At 39.4% G+C, this 20080-nt stretch overlaps 1 protein-coding gene across 4 annotated transcripts in view; it reads left to right on the forward strand.

Annotated features, from left to right (window-relative positions):
* Positions 1 to 20080, forward strand: part of nudE (Nuclear distribution protein nudE) — a 98574-nt gene that overhangs the window by 77553 nt on the left and 941 nt on the right. For 3 of the 4 annotated variants that reach the window (XR_011899195.1, XR_011899196.1, XM_072296377.1), the window contains one exon: positions 8383 to 8468. Coding sequence is in view for 1 of the 4 variants with exons in the window: in XM_072296377.1 (XP_072152478.1) it covers positions 8383 to 8468 (86 nt within the window). In the remaining 3 variants the exon portion in view is untranslated. Of the gene's footprint in view, positions 1 to 8382; positions 8469 to 20080 lie in introns of those variants that run through there. The other variant, XR_011899197.1, reaches the window with a different exon arrangement.

The raw sequence follows: 20080 nt of genomic DNA on the forward strand, positions 1-20080 counted from the left end.
TTTAGTTCCTTTCAGCATAAATAGGTCTAAACGCGACATATCGTTGTCAAGTGCAGTTTATATTTGTTACATCAATCATTAAAAAAAAATGATGAGGATAGTTACCTGATGAATGCATATAGTACAATAGAAAAGATTTGCGAAAACGGAGAATTGAGGGAAATGAGTTGTTGGAGTTGACAGAAAGTTGTTAAAATTACTTCATGAGCATAAAGTCGAATTTAAGAACTCTCTCCCACCCCCCAAACATGTTACATCTGCCGAGAGAGCTAAAATATACTGCTTCCACACATTTTGCTCCCAAAAGTAAGAAAACGAATTAAATAGAAAAAAAATCACCGCTCTGTTGATGAAAAAAAAAAATTTTAGCAATAAATTAAAGTTCACTGTCACAAAAATTAAAAGTACAAAACTAGTACAAAAATTAGAAGTTTCAATTGTCCTGTCTGCCTATTACCTAGCTGTGTCTGGTTTTCCCCTCAGATTTTTTAAATATCGCCACGCTAAACGTTTTCACCCAATTATTTTCTTAAAACATTTTTTCCTGTTTTTAATAGTGTCAGCTTCCACGTGAGCGACTGTTCCAAAAGTTTGTTTCTGCCTTTTTTCACGAAAGGCTCCAATAATTTTTTAAAAAATGTCAAACAATACAATAGTTTTATTGTAAATGACCGGATCTACTATACAATGGGCTGCCATCACGCAAAAAGCAAGGATCCGGTAGCGCGCGTAGTAAGATCAAGGTTTACATGCAACTCGTAGTGAGAAGGAGAGGGGCAGTAACTCCTGCTGCATATTTCATAATATCAGAAGCAGTAATTAAGGAATTAAAAAGGGATATTTTGGACTTCCAATGTAATAGGGAATTTTCAAGCGTTTGCAGAAACTGTGAGAAAGACAAAGCAAAGCCTGATGCCCCCTCCCCCCTCACCTGAACAGTCAAAATGTCAATTTTGTAATCGGAAATGCCCTTCAGAATTACTCATTGAGGATCGTAGAAAAAACAACGTTAAAAAAAAAAAAAAAAACATTCCCCTGAAAATCCGAAGTTTTCGAAAATGTATGCAATTTTTAGCTCTGGGGGCTCATTTTAGGCCCCCAAATTTCTCCATGTGGTTAAAATTGGTAGTTTCAGTATTTGGAGGCTTAAAATGTGCATATTTCAGAAACTTAGGCATTACATCGAGGAAGAATTTTTTTTTTAAATAATATGACGGGCCTTGCTATGGTAATTTGGCTATTTTAGCCCAAAAATACCTTTAAATCGAATTTATTTTCCAGGAGCTCGACAGAATTTTTTCTTATTGGCTTAAATGACTCAGTAGACACTTCAAGAACCTGAAGAATTTTTAATTGTGACTCGTCAAAAAATTTAAACTTGTTCTGACGCACCAAGTTTGACTTTAAGATACGAGTTGGAAATGCATAACCGACTGAATATTTTTGGTCTTAGAAGTCTCACTTTTTAAAAAATAATGATAACTATTCATGTTTATTACATGAACATGTTCAGAGTCATCATTCTTTTCTATTTATCACCTCGGTGTTTAATCGTTTTGCCGTCTCATTCATAACTAATGGCAACATGACCATTCCTATTATCGTAAAATCACCCTTGTATACATCAGAATTGCCACCTGATAGGGATTTAAAAAGTCTAAAACATCATAAAAATACCCAACAATTTGGTCATTTTTTCCTAGTTGAAACATAACTGTGTATAATAAAGTCCATGGAACAAAAAGTCTCTGGTGGGGGGGGGGGGGTCTTTTTATGGTGAGATATATTGTTCTTTGTTATTGTTCATATGTTATTTGTTCAGTTCAATTCTTGGTAAGCGCTTTTTATCAATTTAGTATGCATACACGAGGAATAAAGTAGTGTTGACAGCTCATTGTAGAAAATTTGGTGGCAGCACTAATGCATGTACACGTAAAAAACTCAAATGGTCTATAAATCTATTCTGTGAGCTTTTTTATTCACTGGAAGTAATGCTAGTGTCTTCATACTTGGTCCTTTTTTTGTGTTTCAAGCGTTCACATTGTTCACATCCAATAGAGAAAGTTTGGAACATCTGTAGAAAAATTGTTTCGTATGTCTACATGATCATGCATGATTGATTACTAACCCTGAGCTTCTGTCTCTTACTTTGTGTGGAAATGAAGTTACTTTTAAGATATAAATTATTATACAGGGTGTTTCAGACCACCCGCACAAGGTTTTTTTCTTGGTTGTTTTAGGTCGTACGAATTCAGAGACCGCTGAGTTGAATGGGGAATTGACCCCCAGGAATCGGAATTTCATGGTCCCGAAATCCCCTAGCTTCTCATGGAGACTAAATGAGGGGGGGGGGGAGTCACTATCCTAATCTTCGGGGTTCCCGCCGATTCAATTGCATTAAAATTGAAAAGTACAGAAAATTTCACTGTAGTTGTTCCCTAAAAATCCAAAATCGGCCCACCTCAGGCCCAAAAATGACCACCTGAAGAGGGAAACAGTACCTGGGCATACCCCACCTTAATTTCTCTTTGGTCTCTAAATTGTCGTAGATACTCCAGAAAAAGATGGTATCACTGGTGATCGATCCTGAGGAATCTGAATTTCATGGTCCCAAAGCCCCCTAGCCTCCCGTTAGGCCTTGTCTCCACGGGCCGTTTCACGAGATTTGTCCCAGGGAACAATCCCACTTACGAAGTTGGGAAAAATATCGAGTTAATCAATATTTTTCCCAGTACCAAGTATGGTCCTTTTACCCTTAGGACCCACTGAGAGAAGAAGAAGTTTAAACGAATTGTGCGATATTTTGTTGATTACTCCATTGTCCATGTTTGTTTCGTTAAAATAATGTCTCTAATTGTCAATCGAATGCAATTATTATTTTAATCCCGGTTAAATACTCGACTTGAACTAAGTTATCTTCCCGCGCAAACTAGTTGCAGGACCGTATGAGCCTCGTCCCGTTCAGACGGTAACTGGGAAAAATCCCAGAAGTTTCATTCCTACGATTCGAACTTGGGAAAAATCCCATGAAAACGTCCCATGGAGACAAGGCCCTGGGGGGGGGGGGGGGGCTAATTTTAAAATTCAGGAGTTCTTTCCAAATCGCAAATAGATTGCATCCAAATTGAAGAGCAGAGCAAAATTAAACTTTAAGTGATCTATAAGAGTTCACATTAACCCACCCAACGCCCAAAAGTAACTTTCTAAGAGGGAGGTGGTGCTTTCCCAAAAAATTGCTCTTAGGTCACAAAGGTGTCTCAGATCCTCCAGAAAAAGGTGGTATCCTAGGTTAATTACCACCTTAAAAGGTCAGCAGAGCTATGGGACCATTAAATTCGGGTTTCTTGGTGTCAATTAACCTAGGATACCACGTTTTTCTGGAGAATCTATTGCGGCCATCTTATGCCCTAAATCGGCCATTTTGAATTTTAACCTGCTGCTACTGTAATACGGTCTGAGATAATGAATTCGGGTTTGCACAGAAAATGTTCTTTTTTTAAATCCTTTCGAATGAGGTATCACAAGGAGGGGTCTTCCTTTAAAAAAAAGTTCGGTCCATTGCTGCCGCTCCCCTCCTCCCCTCCAAGGGAACGAATTAGGACAAGGGTACAAATGATTTCAAATTATAAATGTTGTGAATTTCAAATCAGAAATTTTCAAAATTTAAAAATAATTGTTTATTGATCATAGTTATAACTTCTTTGAACACAATGGCCCAGCGTGAGGTAGGTGGGTTTTTACCTCATACGATGGCAAACAAAGCCCCAGAGTATGAGAGTTGCTTTTGAATTGGTTGGCCATTGACTTTTAAAATAGTGACCTCCATGGAGATAAATAGTCACAGCATAGGTTTTCACTTCTGACAAACTGAGGCAGAGCAAGTGTCCTGAAGACGCCTACCCAGAGGTTTCTTTCCCGAAATATTGAGGGATGGGGATATTTTTGCGTGTAAGAGAACCAATGAGGGCTGCTCCACTTAGTTAAGAATCCTCCGGTGGATTCTTGTTGTGTCCATCACTGCAGGCTTCTGGGCTACGACAAGCGAGTGTTTCCCAGAAATTTCATTTTTCAATTTAGTCAACTTTATGTTTACTATTGTTTAAAAAGAAAAGGAGGAAAGTGCTTAACATGTTATCAACAAGACAGAACTGGTATTTTTTCCCAGCGAAGAAGATGGCAGCAATTTTCCCAATACCAGAAATACACTCTCAAAACTGTCACTCTCTTTTTTTTTATTCTCTTTTATCTGTCAAATGGTTTTATCTTTATGATCTCCGTGAATGCTGTGTTAGTTGTTCAGAAATCAGCAGAATAATCATAAACTTGCCTCCACTGTTCATGATAATAATTATTCTTTATCACCATGACATCAGTAACTAGTCGCTTTTGAAATGCAAGCGATTGAATTTTAAGTGATGGCTGTCAATTCTCCATCAATTTTAATCTCTCCTGCATGTCTTGTAAAAACAACCTAATCTGTGTATATGTACAAAAGGGGTATTAGCTTAGCAACCCAAATATTTGGAACATTTCTAGAAGCTTTCCAGATGTCTACAAAAACTAGAAATTTTCGATAAGAATCTGAAATGTCGCAATTGATAATTGAGAAATAATGAATATCTGCAGCAGGGACTGTTAGAAGGTTTCAGGTCTTTTTAAGCCCCTAATCAATGACTCAACAAGCCAAACTTGATTACTCAGTTAAGTTAAAAATGTTTAAGATTTCATAGAAATTCGGAGGTATTAGACTTGTATTTGCCAGCATTACAGTTCTACTTTGTTCATCAGTGGTGATTAGTCAATAATAGTTACAGGCTGTCTCATTGAATGTCCATATTAGAAGATGGGTTTTTATGAAACAGAATCATTCTTTTCATACACATTTTACAGTATCCTATAAGTCCCTTTCTTTCTATTTTTTCACCTGAACATTCCCGTTCGAGTTCCATACAAAGGAGTTCTAGACGAGTCTGTATTGAAAACTGTGATGAAATTTTTTATTTTTGATCAATCTTGGGAGTTGATCCGGGGAGAAAGGACGGGTGGCGATTTGGACCGTTTCCGGCCCTACCTATTCCGGGACTTTTTTTGCTGTGATTCGTTACGTATGAAAGTGAAGAGAAAGAATGCCAAGTTTCAGGCCGATCAGCCCCATATTCGGGGGGGGGGGGGGGCAGGGGCCCCCTAAGTTTTTAAGCGCAAAATCGGTTTTAATTTTGTAGCGCCGTCAATATCGCTCGTATTCAGATGAAAATCGGGTGCCGGGGATAAAATTTTGCGCTCTTTCCATTTCCGCCGTCAAAATTGGCATCGGAGCCAAATTAAGGGGGTTGGGGGGGGAGGGTTTCCGCGTTTTTCACCAATTTTCTGCGGTTTTCATGCTTAAAGTCAGAGTTTTTGAGCCAAACGACCACAGATTTGATTTCTACGCAAAAAATTACATAGGAACCACATGGCCAACTAACACTCAACAGCGGATTTCTCGAGGAAAAACTGACCCATAAGTATGTGTTTACTCAAAATTTTTGGAAATAGCCATGTCTCGGGTACAGCCCAAGCTTGTAGCACCACCATTTTCACATATGATACGCTCTAGGTCAACCCCGTTGACATTATCCGAGACTTGAAATGCTACCCGCTTGGGCGAAGGGTCGAATCGTCCTCAGAGACGAATAAAAAAGGCAATAAAATGACGTTGCACGTGAATTGTTGCGAGACGAATGTTATAATATCGGCAACTTTCACCTCCAACTTATGTAATTCTTTGCGAGCTTCCCATTTCTGCCATCAAAATTGGCATCAAAGCAATTTTAAACGGGGTTCCTCATCACTTTTTCGCATTATTTAACAGTTTTTTGCGGTCTTTTGCGGTTTTCATGTTTGAAATCTTACCAAATGAACCAAACCACCACAGATTTTAAGTTAAGGTAAAACATTGCATAAGGATAACTAGGTTAACTTACATATCAGTGGATTTTTCCACATAAAAACTGACCCAAAAATACAGGGTGATCCAGACCACCCGTCCACTGTCTTTTTCTCGAAAACGGTGGAAAATTGAACTTCGGGAGAAACTTTTCATAGGTAAAGCGACCCCAAAGAATCGAATGAAAATATTTTCAGCCCCCCAAAATTGTCCCTTGGGGGTGTTGCGGGGGGGGGGGGGGTGCCCTCCCGTTTCTCGCGATTTTTAAATAGGAAGGGTATGTTTTGACTTTGGATTCGGAATCCACGGCAGAAAAATAAGAACATTTTGCAGTGTGCACTTTTTCCCTAAACCCCCATTTTTTGGAGTTATGGGGTATTTTCGGGAATTTTCGGGGCAATTTTAAATTCGATGCTGTTAGCGGCCACATTATTCAAATTTCCAAATCGAAAAGTCGCCTGAAAGGAGAGGTAGGAAGGGAGGACATTTTTATTGATGTGCCATAGGACCCCTTTTGCTCCAAAATTTTGGGGGCTGCGACCCTTCAAAAATTTTGTTGCTTTGAAAGGCCGTAAGTCAAAAATTGCAAATGGCAAGGGTATGTTTGGACTTCAGATATGGATACTACGCGAAAAGTTACGTCGAACTGATGTGGCGCATGACCTGTTTCCTTCGAATTTTTTTTTTGTCCCTTATTTTCTCCAAAAATACACGGCATCTGATGAGGAAATGGGGTTCTTCGGTAATCTGTATTTTTGGGTCAGTTTTTATGTAGAAAAATCCACTGATATGTAAGTTAACCTAGTTATCCTTATGCAATGTTTTACCTTAACTTAAAATCTGTGGTGGTTTGGTTCATTTGGTGAGATTTCAAACATGAAAACCGCAAAAGACCGCAAAAAACTGTTTAATAATGCGAAAAAGTGATGAGGAACCCCATTTAAAATTGCTTTGATGCCAATTTTGATGGCAGAAATGGAAAGCTCGCAAAGAATTACATACGTTGGAGGTGAAAGTTGCCGATATTATAACATTCGTCTCGCAACAATTCACGTGCAACGTCATTTTATTGCCTTTTTTATTCGTCTCTGAGGACGATTCGACCCTTCGCCCAAGCGGGTAGCATTTCAAGTCTCGGATAATGTCAACAGGGTTGACCTAGAGCGTATCATATGTGAAAATGGTGGTGCTACAAGCTTGGGCTGTACCCGAGACATGGCTATTTCCAAAAATTTTGAGTAAACACATACTTATGGGTCAGTTTTTTCCTCGAGAAATCCGCTGTTGAGTGTTAGTTGGCCATGTGGTTCCTATGTAATTTTTTGCGTAGAAATCAAATCTGTGGTCGTTTGGCTCAAAAACTCTGACTTTAAGCATGAAAACCGCAGAAAATTGGTGAAAAACGCGGAAACCCTCCCCCCCCCAACCCCCTTAATTTGGCTCCGATGCCAATTTTGACGGCGGAAATGGAAAGAGCGCAAAATTTTATCCCCGGCACCCGATTTTCATCTGAATACGAGCGATATTGACGGCGCTACAAAATTAAAACCGATTTTGCGCTTAAAAACTTAGGGGGCCCCTGCCCCCCCCCCCCCGAATATGGGGCTGATCGGCCTGAAACTTGGCATTCTTTCTCTTCACTTTCATACGTAACGAATCACAGCAAAAAAAGTCCCGGATTAGGTAGGGCCGGAAACGGACCAAATCGCCGTCCCTCATTTGCCTGCTAGTAGTTAATGTACACAGTACTTGGAATGAGAAAAATTATATGCAAGCTAAAATAGCACCAAAAATTGTCTCTAAGGAGAAATGGATTGCATTTTGCAAAAAGGAACCACAAGCCTTCTAATGTCGCTAAGATCGTGCAACATTTTCACCTTGCAAATAGAATCGGATCATCTATACTAGACCAGTTTCACCTTTATTACCATTAAATCATGAATTTAAGGCAAAAATTACTTTCGCAAATTTAATTATCTTCATGATTTGCAAAGAATTTAAGTAGCACAATCTTAGCAACATTGGGATGTTCTTGGTTCCTTTTTTGCAAAATGCAATCCAAATAATATTTCCTTCTATAGGGCCCTCTAAATCACGTTTTTACCTTCTCATTTCAAGTCGTATCAAGTTTGAACCAAAAAAAAAGACGTATTAAGTCTTATGTCTCCATGATACGCGATGTTAAGGATAAAGTTTAACGACTATTACAGAAGATTTAGTTTACGGTAATGATAAAAATTACGTTCAACCCAAGATTCGAACAATTTGACTTGAATAAATAACAGGAATTCATTGATTTTTCATGTGAACAGTTCATAATGTATTCCTTCCTCCTAATCAAATTTTTTCCCTAAAAATGTTCTTGTTCGTGGATTTTCTAACAATTTTGATGATATGAACTCCTCCCTTCTTCAGTAACTTTATCCTTTCATCTAATATTTATTCTCATTTTTTAGGCCCTGGAATCAAAATTAGCATCATGTAATCGAAACAGCCCTAGACCAAGCCTCACAACCAGCAGTGACTCAAGAGATTCTTTCCGGTGAGTACCTTTTCCTGTTTTCATCTAACTTAATTGAAACTTATCAAGAACTAGATGGAAGGATGGGATGGGATGGGATGGGATGGGATGGGATGGGATGGGATGGGATGGGATGGGTGGATGGGTGGATGGGTGGATGGATGGATAGATGGGTGCATGGGCGGGTGGGTGGGTGGGTGGATGGATGGGTGGATGGATGGATGGATAGATAGGATACTTTATTTCTTCTCATGAAGGATTTACAAAGGGGGGGGGGGCTTTTATTTAGGTATATGCTACAGTAAAATTTAGGTAGACATGCTTTAAAACAATTACAGCAGGCGAAGAAGCGATAGAGGTCTTCTGATTAGTGAATAATTTGACATGACTTCTAACACGTAACGTTACAATTATTCATTTAACACAAATGATCTGATCATTATGGCTGTAGTTAAGTATATTTGTAGATATCTGAAGTTTGTTCTTTGTTTGTGTTATATTCAAGCAGTTGCTCTAGGTCTCCAAAGTATTTTCCCAGGAATTTACATCTAATTGCGTTGTACATCGGGCATTCAACGAGATTCTCAGGAGTTTGCATATCACAAATAGAGCAAAGTTTGTTCACGCAAATTTTATACGAAGATTGATACACTTCTGCAATTAAGAAGTCTTTGTTACTTAATCTAATTTGACTGAAGAGCCTCTTCTCTTTAAAATTACTATTAGAGTTAGGGTAGATATTTTTATTGCAAGGCCGATCTAGGGAGAGTGGTATATAATGAGACATAAAGGAAGACGCATTTATTATCTCTATATCCTGTGAATGTAACAATTCCTCTGTTTTTTGTAAGTAACAATTAATGGGGTATTGGGGTAACCCTCCCCCCCCCCCCGTGGGAATTTTGAAGATGGTGATTTTCTTGAAGCTCTCACCTAGTAGAATAAGATTTTTCTTGTTTACGCGAATTCTATCATGGTGGGGGGGAGTAACCCCCCTTTTAACCCCACAAATTGGCTCAGAATTCCGACTTTTCCGCGAATTTTCCTCGAAAAGGCCTCAGTTTAGAACGAAACTCCGCATAACCAATCTGAAGGCTCGTAAAATTTAGGTTCAAAATAGTTGTGTTTGACTTTGGCCATGACCCGCGGCAATCCCAAAATGGGGGGGGGGGGGGCTTAAAATGTCAAAATATCTCTATCGTAAAATTGTTTATTCCTAAAATGATATGAGCATAAATTTTTCATTCGAGGTGCGGCCTAACCCCTCGTGGGGGAAAGGGGGGCCCCCAGCAGTACCCACCCTATAAAAACCGTCAAGATTAGCCGCTTCCTTGAAGTAGCGTTATGTGCGAAAATAGACGGCAAAATGAAAGCAACTAGCGTTTGTTCTGAGAGAACATCAATGTGGATTCTTGTGAAAGGTAACAGGGGGCAGGGAGGTACATCCTCCTCCCTACTCTTCCCCCTCCCCCCAAAAAATAATCACGAAAAACGTTAATTAAACGCGAAAATTCCACTTTATATGACGATTTTCAGGGCTTGTCATTGACACGCTCACTGTAACATAATTTAATGAGGGGGGGAGAAGGGTTTATCCCCCCTCCTCCTCCTCCTCCTCTGACCCCTCCCCCAAAAAATAAGCACGAAAAAATTCAAATGAACGCGAAAATTCCACTCCAAAAGGCGACTTTCAGAGTGTGTTATTGTCATGCTAACACTAATACACGTATCTTAGCCCCAGACAACACTAAAAAAGGTGAGGGAACGGTAATTTAAAAACATTACTTATTTTATAATAGGAGGAACGGGGAAACCCATCTGCATTAAGAGAATTTTAAGATTTGAAGGGATACGTAATTACGCCGTAGTCAGGGAACGTAGAGGTACTATTTAATTTTATGGAAATTACTGAAACTGAGGGGAGTTTATTCATAATTGAGGGAAATGTACATTCTTAAGCTTATGTCAACATTTTAGAAACGTTTGGAAAATAGGCTTAAAGTGTATTTGATCGTTTGCCAAATTAATCAATCATTCATTTGGTCAAGGACACATAGCGCAGTGATGTATCTATCAAAAACATTCAGCGATTATGAGGGGGATTAGGGGATACATTTTTATGAAAGGACCCCCAACCAAAGTACCCTGTAGTTGGAAAAGTATTTAAGCAAGGGTAAAAACAAGAACCAACGTATTGATCTATTTTTAACCGAATGGAATACACTCAATATTCTCACGGAAAAAAGTATATTTAAGGCATGGAGAAGGGTGTACCCAGTTTACCTCCGCTGACGGTCTGAAAGTTGACTTCATCTTGCAAACTCAATAAATATAAAACCTATAAGAAGCAGACACTCGAATAATTTTGCTTTTTTCTGAGTTGAACAATTTTGATAACTATTCGTCAATCAGAGTTCGTTCGCCGGACACAGATGTATTAATGCTCCTTCTTTGATGCACCGACAATATTAAAAAAACTATCCTTTTTGATACAGAAAGAGGCAACTATCAAAGAGTGATTGATGTTTGCTCTGTTGCAAGTAAATTAGGACAAGATTCAAGTTAACACAAACAGTTCTTTCTTGCAGCATGGCAAAAAATTTGTATTGTCATAAATTAAGAAAAATCAACAGTTTGTTCCAAGTTTCAAATTGCTTGATCAATCCACAACAGTGTCCAATGTTCACTTCTCTAGAGGAGTTTGTATGTTGTATAAACTCTTCTTCAAAAGACTGCAACAATCCTCACATCCTCACATAAATTCACCTGAAATACCATCACCAGAGTACCTAACACGGGTGGAAATTTCTCAGTATCAAAGCATTGGAAGTTGACTACATCTCTTGAGAAACAATGCCAAAAACTCTCAATGACCAGCTAGGAAGCAAAAGTGAAATAGACGTTTTGGGGAGGGAGGACACGCACAGCTTTTTAACCCCCCCCCCCCCGCCCACCGCCACCTCATTAAATTATATTGTTGTTAGCATGAAAATGACACGCCATGAAAGTCGCCTTTTAGAGTGGAATTTTCGCGTTTATTTAAAGTTTTGGCCTAAAATGAAGCCTTTTCGAGAAAAATGGGAAAATTCGCGGAAAAGTTGGGATTCTGTTTCATTATGGGGGGTTTAGGGAGGGCTTACTCCCCCCCCCCCCACCACGATAGAATTTGCATAAACAAGAAAAATCTTATTCTACTAGTGGAGAGCTTCAAGAAAATCACGATCTTCAAAATTCCCATCGGGGGGGGGGGGGGGGGAGGGAGGGTTACCCCTTTCTGGCCCACGGTCTAATAAGATTTCATGAAGTATTTTTTCACAGCCTACTCTACCGAAGAGCATTTTTAGTTGTGCAAAAGTTGAATTTTGGAACATTTAAATCTCTGGAATCTAGTTCCTCCAGGCCCTTTAAGCAAATTTTAGGGCACCTAGATTCATCCATACTTTCAACCTTGGCTAACTAGTTCAGTGCACTTTTGATAACTTTTACTTCTAGTTTAAATTTACCAGCCTCCATTCTAATGGCATAGTGGAGCATGCATCTTTGCCATCTAAATAAACTGATCAAGAACTAAGTTAAATGTCACATGCTACTCCCAAATTTAGGTTTATAATATTCTGTGAGTAAAATTGAAGAATTCATCTCAAGAGTCCTGACACTGAGCTGATTTCCTTATAATTTAGGTGTGCTATGTATACATATTAAGATTATTTTACAAAACTGCCTTCAGGATCATGGTTTCTAGTGAAAGGATGTGCTTAAAATTATTTCAAATCTTTCTAGAAATATATGTGACATTTCCTACAAATCCAAGACATTATAACCTAGCAGACAGCAAAACTTTAGGAATTGTATCTAGAATAAATTTATTGGACTCTCGCCAAAGTGGGGACTGAAGATTAGTAGTATTATGGTCGTAAATAGGCACATTGACTACATTTTCTGTTAGTCCGACTAGAATCTTGTTAGTTCAAGAAGTGTTTTTGGTTAGTCCGATTAGAATATCTGATCATTCCTATCAGGAGTGTAGAAACTTCATGGCCACCAGCAGCGGATCGTGCACGGAAATAGGAATGCCTTGAAATCGGATTTTATACCGGGTGTTCCGAAGCACCTGTCCACCATTTTTTAAGCTTCGGGACGAAAAAACTTTCCGGGGTAAATTGGCTCTAAAAAATTCAATGAAAATACTTTCAGCCCCCCCACCCCCAAAACCCCATTGTGGGAGGGGGGTTAGGGGAATGCGGGATGCCCCTCGTTGCTCGCATATTTTAAATGGGAAGTGTATGTTTTGACTTCGGATTAAAACTCTATGGCCAAAAATAAGAACCTTTTGTTTCAAGCACTTTTTCCTTCAATTCCCATTTTTAGTAGTTACCGAAAATTTAGGGGCATTTTTTGGGCAAAAGCGGCCAAAAGGTCCCTAGCGTGGTTTTGAACCAATTTCTAGTATGTTATTTCACTATGTTCGATACGCCTCTCTCCAAAATTTTAAGGCCTTAAACGAAATATTTCCCGCGCAGCAGCGTTGCCAAGTGTAAAACTGTAAAGTTCCATATCTATTGAACGAAAGCAGCTTTTAAAGTGCGGTTTGCATGAAAATTCTACTAAAAATACCTCCTTAACTAATACGTCATTAAATTTGAAGTTTTATGAATTCAAACTTGCTCCGTTGCCATTTTTCATTTTTTTCCGTGATTGATTTTTTTTTTAAATTATAGTACATCATCAAATGAGTCCTCTTGAAATCGAACAATAAACTTTCCACCATATTATTCCTACTTTTCCATTTCTTTTGATATGTTATACCTCCCAGGGAAACGATTGGTTATCAAGATATGAAACATCAAAGTTTAAGCTTTGCACGTGCCAGCTGGAATCCGGGCGTTTAGAGTCGTCTGCACACCCCCTCCCTTGCCACCAACAAGTTTCACGAGGTCGCTCCTCTGTAATTTTTGTGTACTTTCCATTTCTGGCCTTTTAAAAGGCCTCAGATGAATATTTAAAGGCCTCACGGCCCATTGTTTCTATTTTGGACCCATATTTAGGGTTTTTTTCAATTTCACCTGAATAAAACTTAATTTAGACTGAAAACTGTGTACGTATTTGGAAGGAGCGTGAAATAATGAATAAAACTAGATCTGTAACTTTTACCTTTGTTGCCAATTTTACCAACCGTTAACGATGTACTATAATTTTAAAAAATTGATCACGGAAAAGAATGAAAAATGGCAACTTGCAAGGTTAAATTCGTAAAATATTAAATTCAATGACCTATTGGTGAAGGGGGTATTTTTAGAAGAATTTTCATGCAAACTGCACTTTAATATCTGTCTTTGTTCAGTAGATATGGAACTTTACAGTTTTACACTCGGCAACGCTGCTGCCCCGGAAAAAATTTGTTTAAGGCCTTGAAATTTTGCAGAAAGGCGTATCCAACATGGTAGAATAACATACTAGAAATTGGTTCATAACCACGCTAGGGACCTTTTTGCCGTTTCTTTTTAATAAACTCCTTTTAATTGGCCACAGTAGGCGTTAAAATTATCCGATTTTCAAATTCTAAAAGTCTCCTTTGAGAAGAGATGAATACCTTTTTTATTGATGTGCCACATGACCCCTGTTGATTCAAAATTAGGGGGGCCACGATCCCCCGAACATTTTGGGGCTTTGGAGGGCCATAAGTCAAAAATTTCAAATGGCGAGGGTATGTTTTGACCTCAGATTTGAATTCTAGGTAAAAATTTATGAAGTGTTGTCAAGGCATAAAGCCAATTTGCTCCAAATTACTTTAGAATCCCATTTCTCCATGAAAAGCCGTGTATTTTTGTAGGGAAAAAGAGTCAAAAACAAAGGACCCTACAACAAAACGGCCAAATCGGCCTAAACACGGAATCCTACGATTTTATCAGGGATGAAAGAGGGTCTACCCGGACACTCAAAACTGGTCATATTTTTAACCTAACTCCCAGGGAAAAGGGGGGGATGGGGGGGTCAAAGTCAAAAACTTTAAAGTAGCATAACCTCTCAACGGTTTGTCGTAGAAAGATGATCTTGGTGTCAAAATTTCCAGAAAAATGAGAGCTTTCAGAATATATGTATGAAATTAATAAAGTTTTAAATTTTGACCCACTTGTGGGGGAATTATACAAGGTCCCTCTTTCGTAAATTTTCGTTTTTCGATATGTTCGGTCGTTCGGTTCGCACGGAGCAAAACAAAAACAACCCTAAATGAAAGTAGAGGGCATAAGGTATAAAAAAAGCCCAAGTTCATCTTGGGGAAACGATTAGAAGCGGAGTTATGAGTCTTCAAAGTTGACGCGGCGCGCGGGAACCTTGTATGTTCCGAGTCTCAAGGTCACCTGCGCCCCCCGGATTGCCTGCAGGTCGCAAGTTTTTGTGTTTCTATGCTTCTGTAGGTCTTCATTTTTAATGTAAATCATTCAATGAAGATTAAATAATTGGAATTTTTTAATTTTACGGGAGGAGCGAGAGGGGGCTTAGAGTTTCAACCATTATGTCCATCATACCTCATTAAACATTTGTTGACGATGACGATTCTGTTCTTATAATTTAGAAGAAACCATGGATCCTCAGTTCAAATATACATATGATCCATACAGAACTGAACTATTTAGAAATTATAACCCATTGATGCCAAATTTTGGGGTACCCCTAATTTTAAAATTTTTTAATTGAGCTATAAGCTGCAGCGCTTGACGGAACTCACTTGGTAAAGCCAAATAGTTTCTCGTAGAAGCAGACGAGGTTTGAGCTTCAAAACAAGTCTCAGTTATTCTTGAGGGGGCAATTTGAAACGCAGTTAAAATTTTTTAACGTTAATGTGGTATACCTCACCGAAGGCCCATTGTGTAAAATTAAAAAATTCAGATTATACCATCTTCATTGAATGATTTACATTAAAAATGAAGACGTACAGAAACATAAAAACACAAAAACTTGCGACCTGCAGGCAATCCGGGGGGCGCAGGTGACCTTGAGACTCGGAACATACAAGGTTCCCGCGCGCCGCGTCAACTTTGAAGACTCATAACTCCGCTTCTAATTGTTTCCCCACGATGAACTTGGGCTTTTTTTATACCTTATGCCCTCTACTTTCATTTAGGGTTGTTTTTGTTTTGCTCCGTGCGAACCGAACGACCGAACATATCGAAAAACGAAAATTTACGAAAGAGGGACCTTGTATAATTCCCCCACAAGTGGGTCAAAATTTAAAACTTTATTAATTTCATACATATATTCTGAAAGCTCTCATTTTTCTGGAAATTTTGACACCAAGATCATCTTTCTACGACAAACCGTTGAGAGGTTATGCTACTTTAAAGTTTTTGACTTTGACCCCCCCATCCCCCCCTTTTCCCTGGGAGTTAGGTTAAAAATATGACCAGTTTTGAGTGTCCGGATAGACCCTCTTTCATCCCTGATAAAATCGTAGGATTCCGTGTTTAGGCCGATTTGGCCGTTTTGTTGTAGGGTCCCTTGGGGCAATCAGGCCATACTCCATATTATATTAATTCTACGTAAGTTTTCGCATAGAATCCAAATCTGAAGTATAAACACACCCTTGCCATTTGAAATTTTCGACGTAGGCCCTCCAAAGCCCCAAAATTTTAGGGGGTTGTGGCCCCCACAATTTTGGATTAACAATGGTCATGAGACACATCAATAGAAAGATATCAATCTCTTCTCTCAGGAGACTTTTAGATTTTGACAATTGGATAGTTTTTGATCGGCAGCTATCAATTTTTCCACACAAATGCGCAAAATTCAAAATTAAATCAATACATACAGTTAAATCTGGCTCTATAGGTAAGACATTATGAATGGAGAGTATGTTTCAAACACGCCGTCAACGCAGTTAGCAGAATAAAAGCGGCTGTATGCGGTTAATAATTCAAAGAGACAGGTTATATTTAAGTTGTTGCAATTTTGCGGAATATAAACTGTAATTTTTCTGACTGAAGCAACTAAAACGGTCTTACTAACGGAGGCAATTAAAAATATTGGCAATTTAGGCTACAGCACGAATAACCACCTTATACCTACGCGTAAAGGTGGTTATTCCCCCACCAGTCCGTTCTAACTATTGTACCTTTGGGTATCCCTAATAGTAATGGCAAGTCGATCTCTTGATTACTCGGCTAAAGAATCCGCTTTCAATGCAGTGAAGTCGGACCAACTGGTGGGTGGAAGGAATAACAACCATTCGAGTAAGGGTGTTTTTGAGCCAATTTGTATCACTTCGTGTTATATGACGGTTACAAAGCAAAATTTGTGTTTTCAATCAATTTAACGGTTATTTTATCTTCAGACTTGGTGTTGAATAGAATAGCCACCTGTAAACGCGTATTCATGCGCATATTGATGTTTTTCTGCCTATTCACGCAATCACGCACTTCATCAACGTCATAGGGCCGTCATGACATTCCATGACTGTCGCAAAGCATAGATTGTATTTTTCAAACAATTAATCAGCCATTTTATTGTGAAACTAGGTGTTGGGGGGAATAACCACCTATAAGAACATGTTTTAAATCAACAATTCTAAAGTGAGAACTGAAATATTTTCCAAAAACGCATAGCGGATTGCTCAAAGGGTATAACCGATTACAAAAAAATGCTTTTGCATCATTTTTATCATTATAATTGAGGTGACTAAAAATCGTATTAATTGCTATCAAAATTTAGGAACACCACGTGTATCAGGGGAAGCCCAGAGTTGCAGGGGCTTAAGCTTTCAAACAAGCAAAATATCCAAATTGGGGTGGGACTCATTATTACTCTGTATAAAGCTGCCTCACCGGCTCTCTCTCTACCCCCCCCCCCCCCAGAGAAAAATTGGCCGCAGCGTTTTCCTTTAAACTTGGTACATGCCTAGCAATTGTCGTGAGGAGTTGATCAAAATTATTCAGATTCCAATCCGCTGCCTAGGATGCCCGCAACAGCGAAAAGTTGTTTCTCCCTATAGTATTTGCATTGGTGATACGCGGTTGTTTACGCGCACCGCGCCGAACAGATTCAATCCTGTCGCGTGACGTCACAGCCTTTATACAGGGTTATCCTAAAGTCACTGACCACCCCTGTAACTTTTTTCCAAATTGAGATAGAAGTTTGAAACTTTGGGAATGTTCCTCGGTCTAAAGTAGCAACTTTTTGGTCCCCCCAAAATTTTGGGGGGCGGCCCCCCTTAAGGGGGGCGGGGGCTAACTTTTTTTTTTCAAATGGCAACCCCCCCTTTCTGATACCTCATTCAAAATATAATAAAAAAAGAAAATTTTTGGCGCAAACCGCAGGTCAAAATGTTCATTTTTGACAAAATGGCGGCCGATCAAAGTTCAAAATGGCGGAAATTTGGCATCTCCGTTGTTTATTGACGGATTGGTGTGAAACTCGGAATTCTAGGGTTTTTTGAGATGAGAAAAACGATTCTGGCATTGGTTTTCCAGAAAAGTGAGTCTTTTGCAAAATGGCGGCGGTCAAAATGGCGGCCTAGAGCGGGAAGTGGATATTTAGGCTGCATATCGTTGGATTTGCATGAAACTTGGTATCCGGGGGTATTTCGGCACGAGAAGAACGAATCTTTCATTGGATATCTGAAATTTTGACAAATTCCAAAATGGCGGCGGAAAAATTGCGGGAAATCAGTTTTACGGCTCTTTACCGATTTTACTCTTTACCCCAAAATTTTGGGGGGACCAAAAAGTTGCCACTTTAGACCGAGGAACATTCCCAAAGTTTCAAACTTCTATCTCAATTTGGAAAAAAGTTACAGGGGTGGTCAGTGACTTTTGGATAACCCTGTAGACGAAATTTAAGGTTTTAGGAGGTACTAGCTGTTCTGGACGCGCTAAGCGCGTCCGTCACGACCAGCCAAGGGGCTGCGCCCCCTGGACCCCCGAGCAATCGCTACGCGGGTGACATTCGGCTCGTTCCGCGAGCCATTTTTCTCAGTGATTTGACATTTGATCACTAAGATGTATACGTTTTGGAGACTCTGGACTTCTGGAGGCAAAAATGATTTCGTCACAGAACCTTGTTGCCGGAGCGTGCCATCATTTGCACATGAATAGATGTGTGGAGATGAAGCGATGATGGGGATCGATCATTTCTTCAAAAACGCATTTGACTGGGATGTCATCCCATTGGGTGGCGGAAAAAGACAATTCATGGATCTCCTTCCGCGATTTGACTTGCTGAAGTAGCAAAAGTTCGTCTTTACCTCTTAAGAAGATTATCGGTGGCGTAGGGGTCTAAAAACTGCTTAACGATAGTATAGTTCGAGTCCCGAATCGCAATGAGCCCACTCGTGTCTTTTTCTTATACTTTCATCGCATATAAATTTCTCTGATGTTTTTGTTTTATTCTCTCTGATTGCATATTAGTAATCATATCCTCATTTCATTTCCTTTCCCTTTCCTTTTTCCCTTTCTGTAGCATCTATGTCCATTTACAATTATTATTTTAAAATAGCTTTCCCCTAGTATACAATTGATGCTTCAAACGGAATCAATTGTTTGTTGTTTGTCCGGCTAAATCATGGGTTTTCCCAGGAAGGCAGCCTCTCGTCCCTCCTGGACTCTATTGTTGCCAGATAAGTTGCTTTTTTAGCACTTTTTCCAATCCAAATCCACGTAAAATATTCACATTTATCGCACAATCTGACAATCTTTCGAGTGAAATAGAAAAAGGTAGAATCGCTGAAAGTCTGAATCCTTCGAAGTTTATATTAATGATGATGATGATTTTTCGACGCATTTTTGTGGAAATAGGTATGCAGGGGTATTTTTCTACGGGGAACTCGAATTTTTGGTCGGATTTTCAAAATTTCAAAATCCAAGTTGGCGGCCGTGGGCTAAAATGCTAGGTCGGCTCCTGTTCGATCGATTTCCGTGAAACTCGGTACTCGGGGGTATTTTTTGACGGGAAACTCGAATTTTTGGTCAGATTTTCAAAATACAAAAAGCAAAGATAGCGGTCCTGGCCTGAAATGCTATCTCGGCTCCTCTTCAATCGATTTCCGTGAAACTCGGAAAAAGCGGGGATTTTTTGACGGGAAACTCGAATTTTTGGTCCGATCTCAAAAATTTTAAACTCCACGATGGCAGCCTTGGCCTGTTATCATGTCTTGGCTTCTTATCGATCGATGTTCGTGAAATTCGGTATCAGGGGGTATTTTTCAACGGGTCAATTTTTGGTCAGATGTTCAACATTTCAAAATCCAAGATGGCGGCCGCGCTACATAATGCGGTCCCGGCTTCCGGAACATCAATTTCTGTAAAACTTGGTGAGGACGAAGATGTTGTCTTCTCATCAATGTTAAAACTATGTGAGGCGGTGGCGGCTTGCGGAGCGACGCGGAGCGAGTCGCAAGTTCCTCGCGAAGAATTGGGGTCCAGGGGCACTCCCCGGCTAGGCGTGTGAGCTCGCAAAGCGAGCAAATCACGGCTAGTTAAATTCCATAAAGCTACTGTACCGAGATTTCATCAACTTTTAACAAAAAAAAACTGTCGAAGCGATTTCCTTCAAACTTGGCAAGAATGAAGCTGAGAAACACCTCTACATGTCTGAAAAATCAAATTTAGAAAAAAATGCCGCTGAAGCTTAACAAAGAGAAA

Source organism: Bemisia tabaci, chromosome 2, assembly GCF_918797505.1.
Source record: "Bemisia tabaci chromosome 2, PGI_BMITA_v3".
Classification (NCBI taxonomy): domain Eukaryota; kingdom Metazoa; phylum Arthropoda; class Insecta; order Hemiptera; family Aleyrodidae; genus Bemisia; species Bemisia tabaci.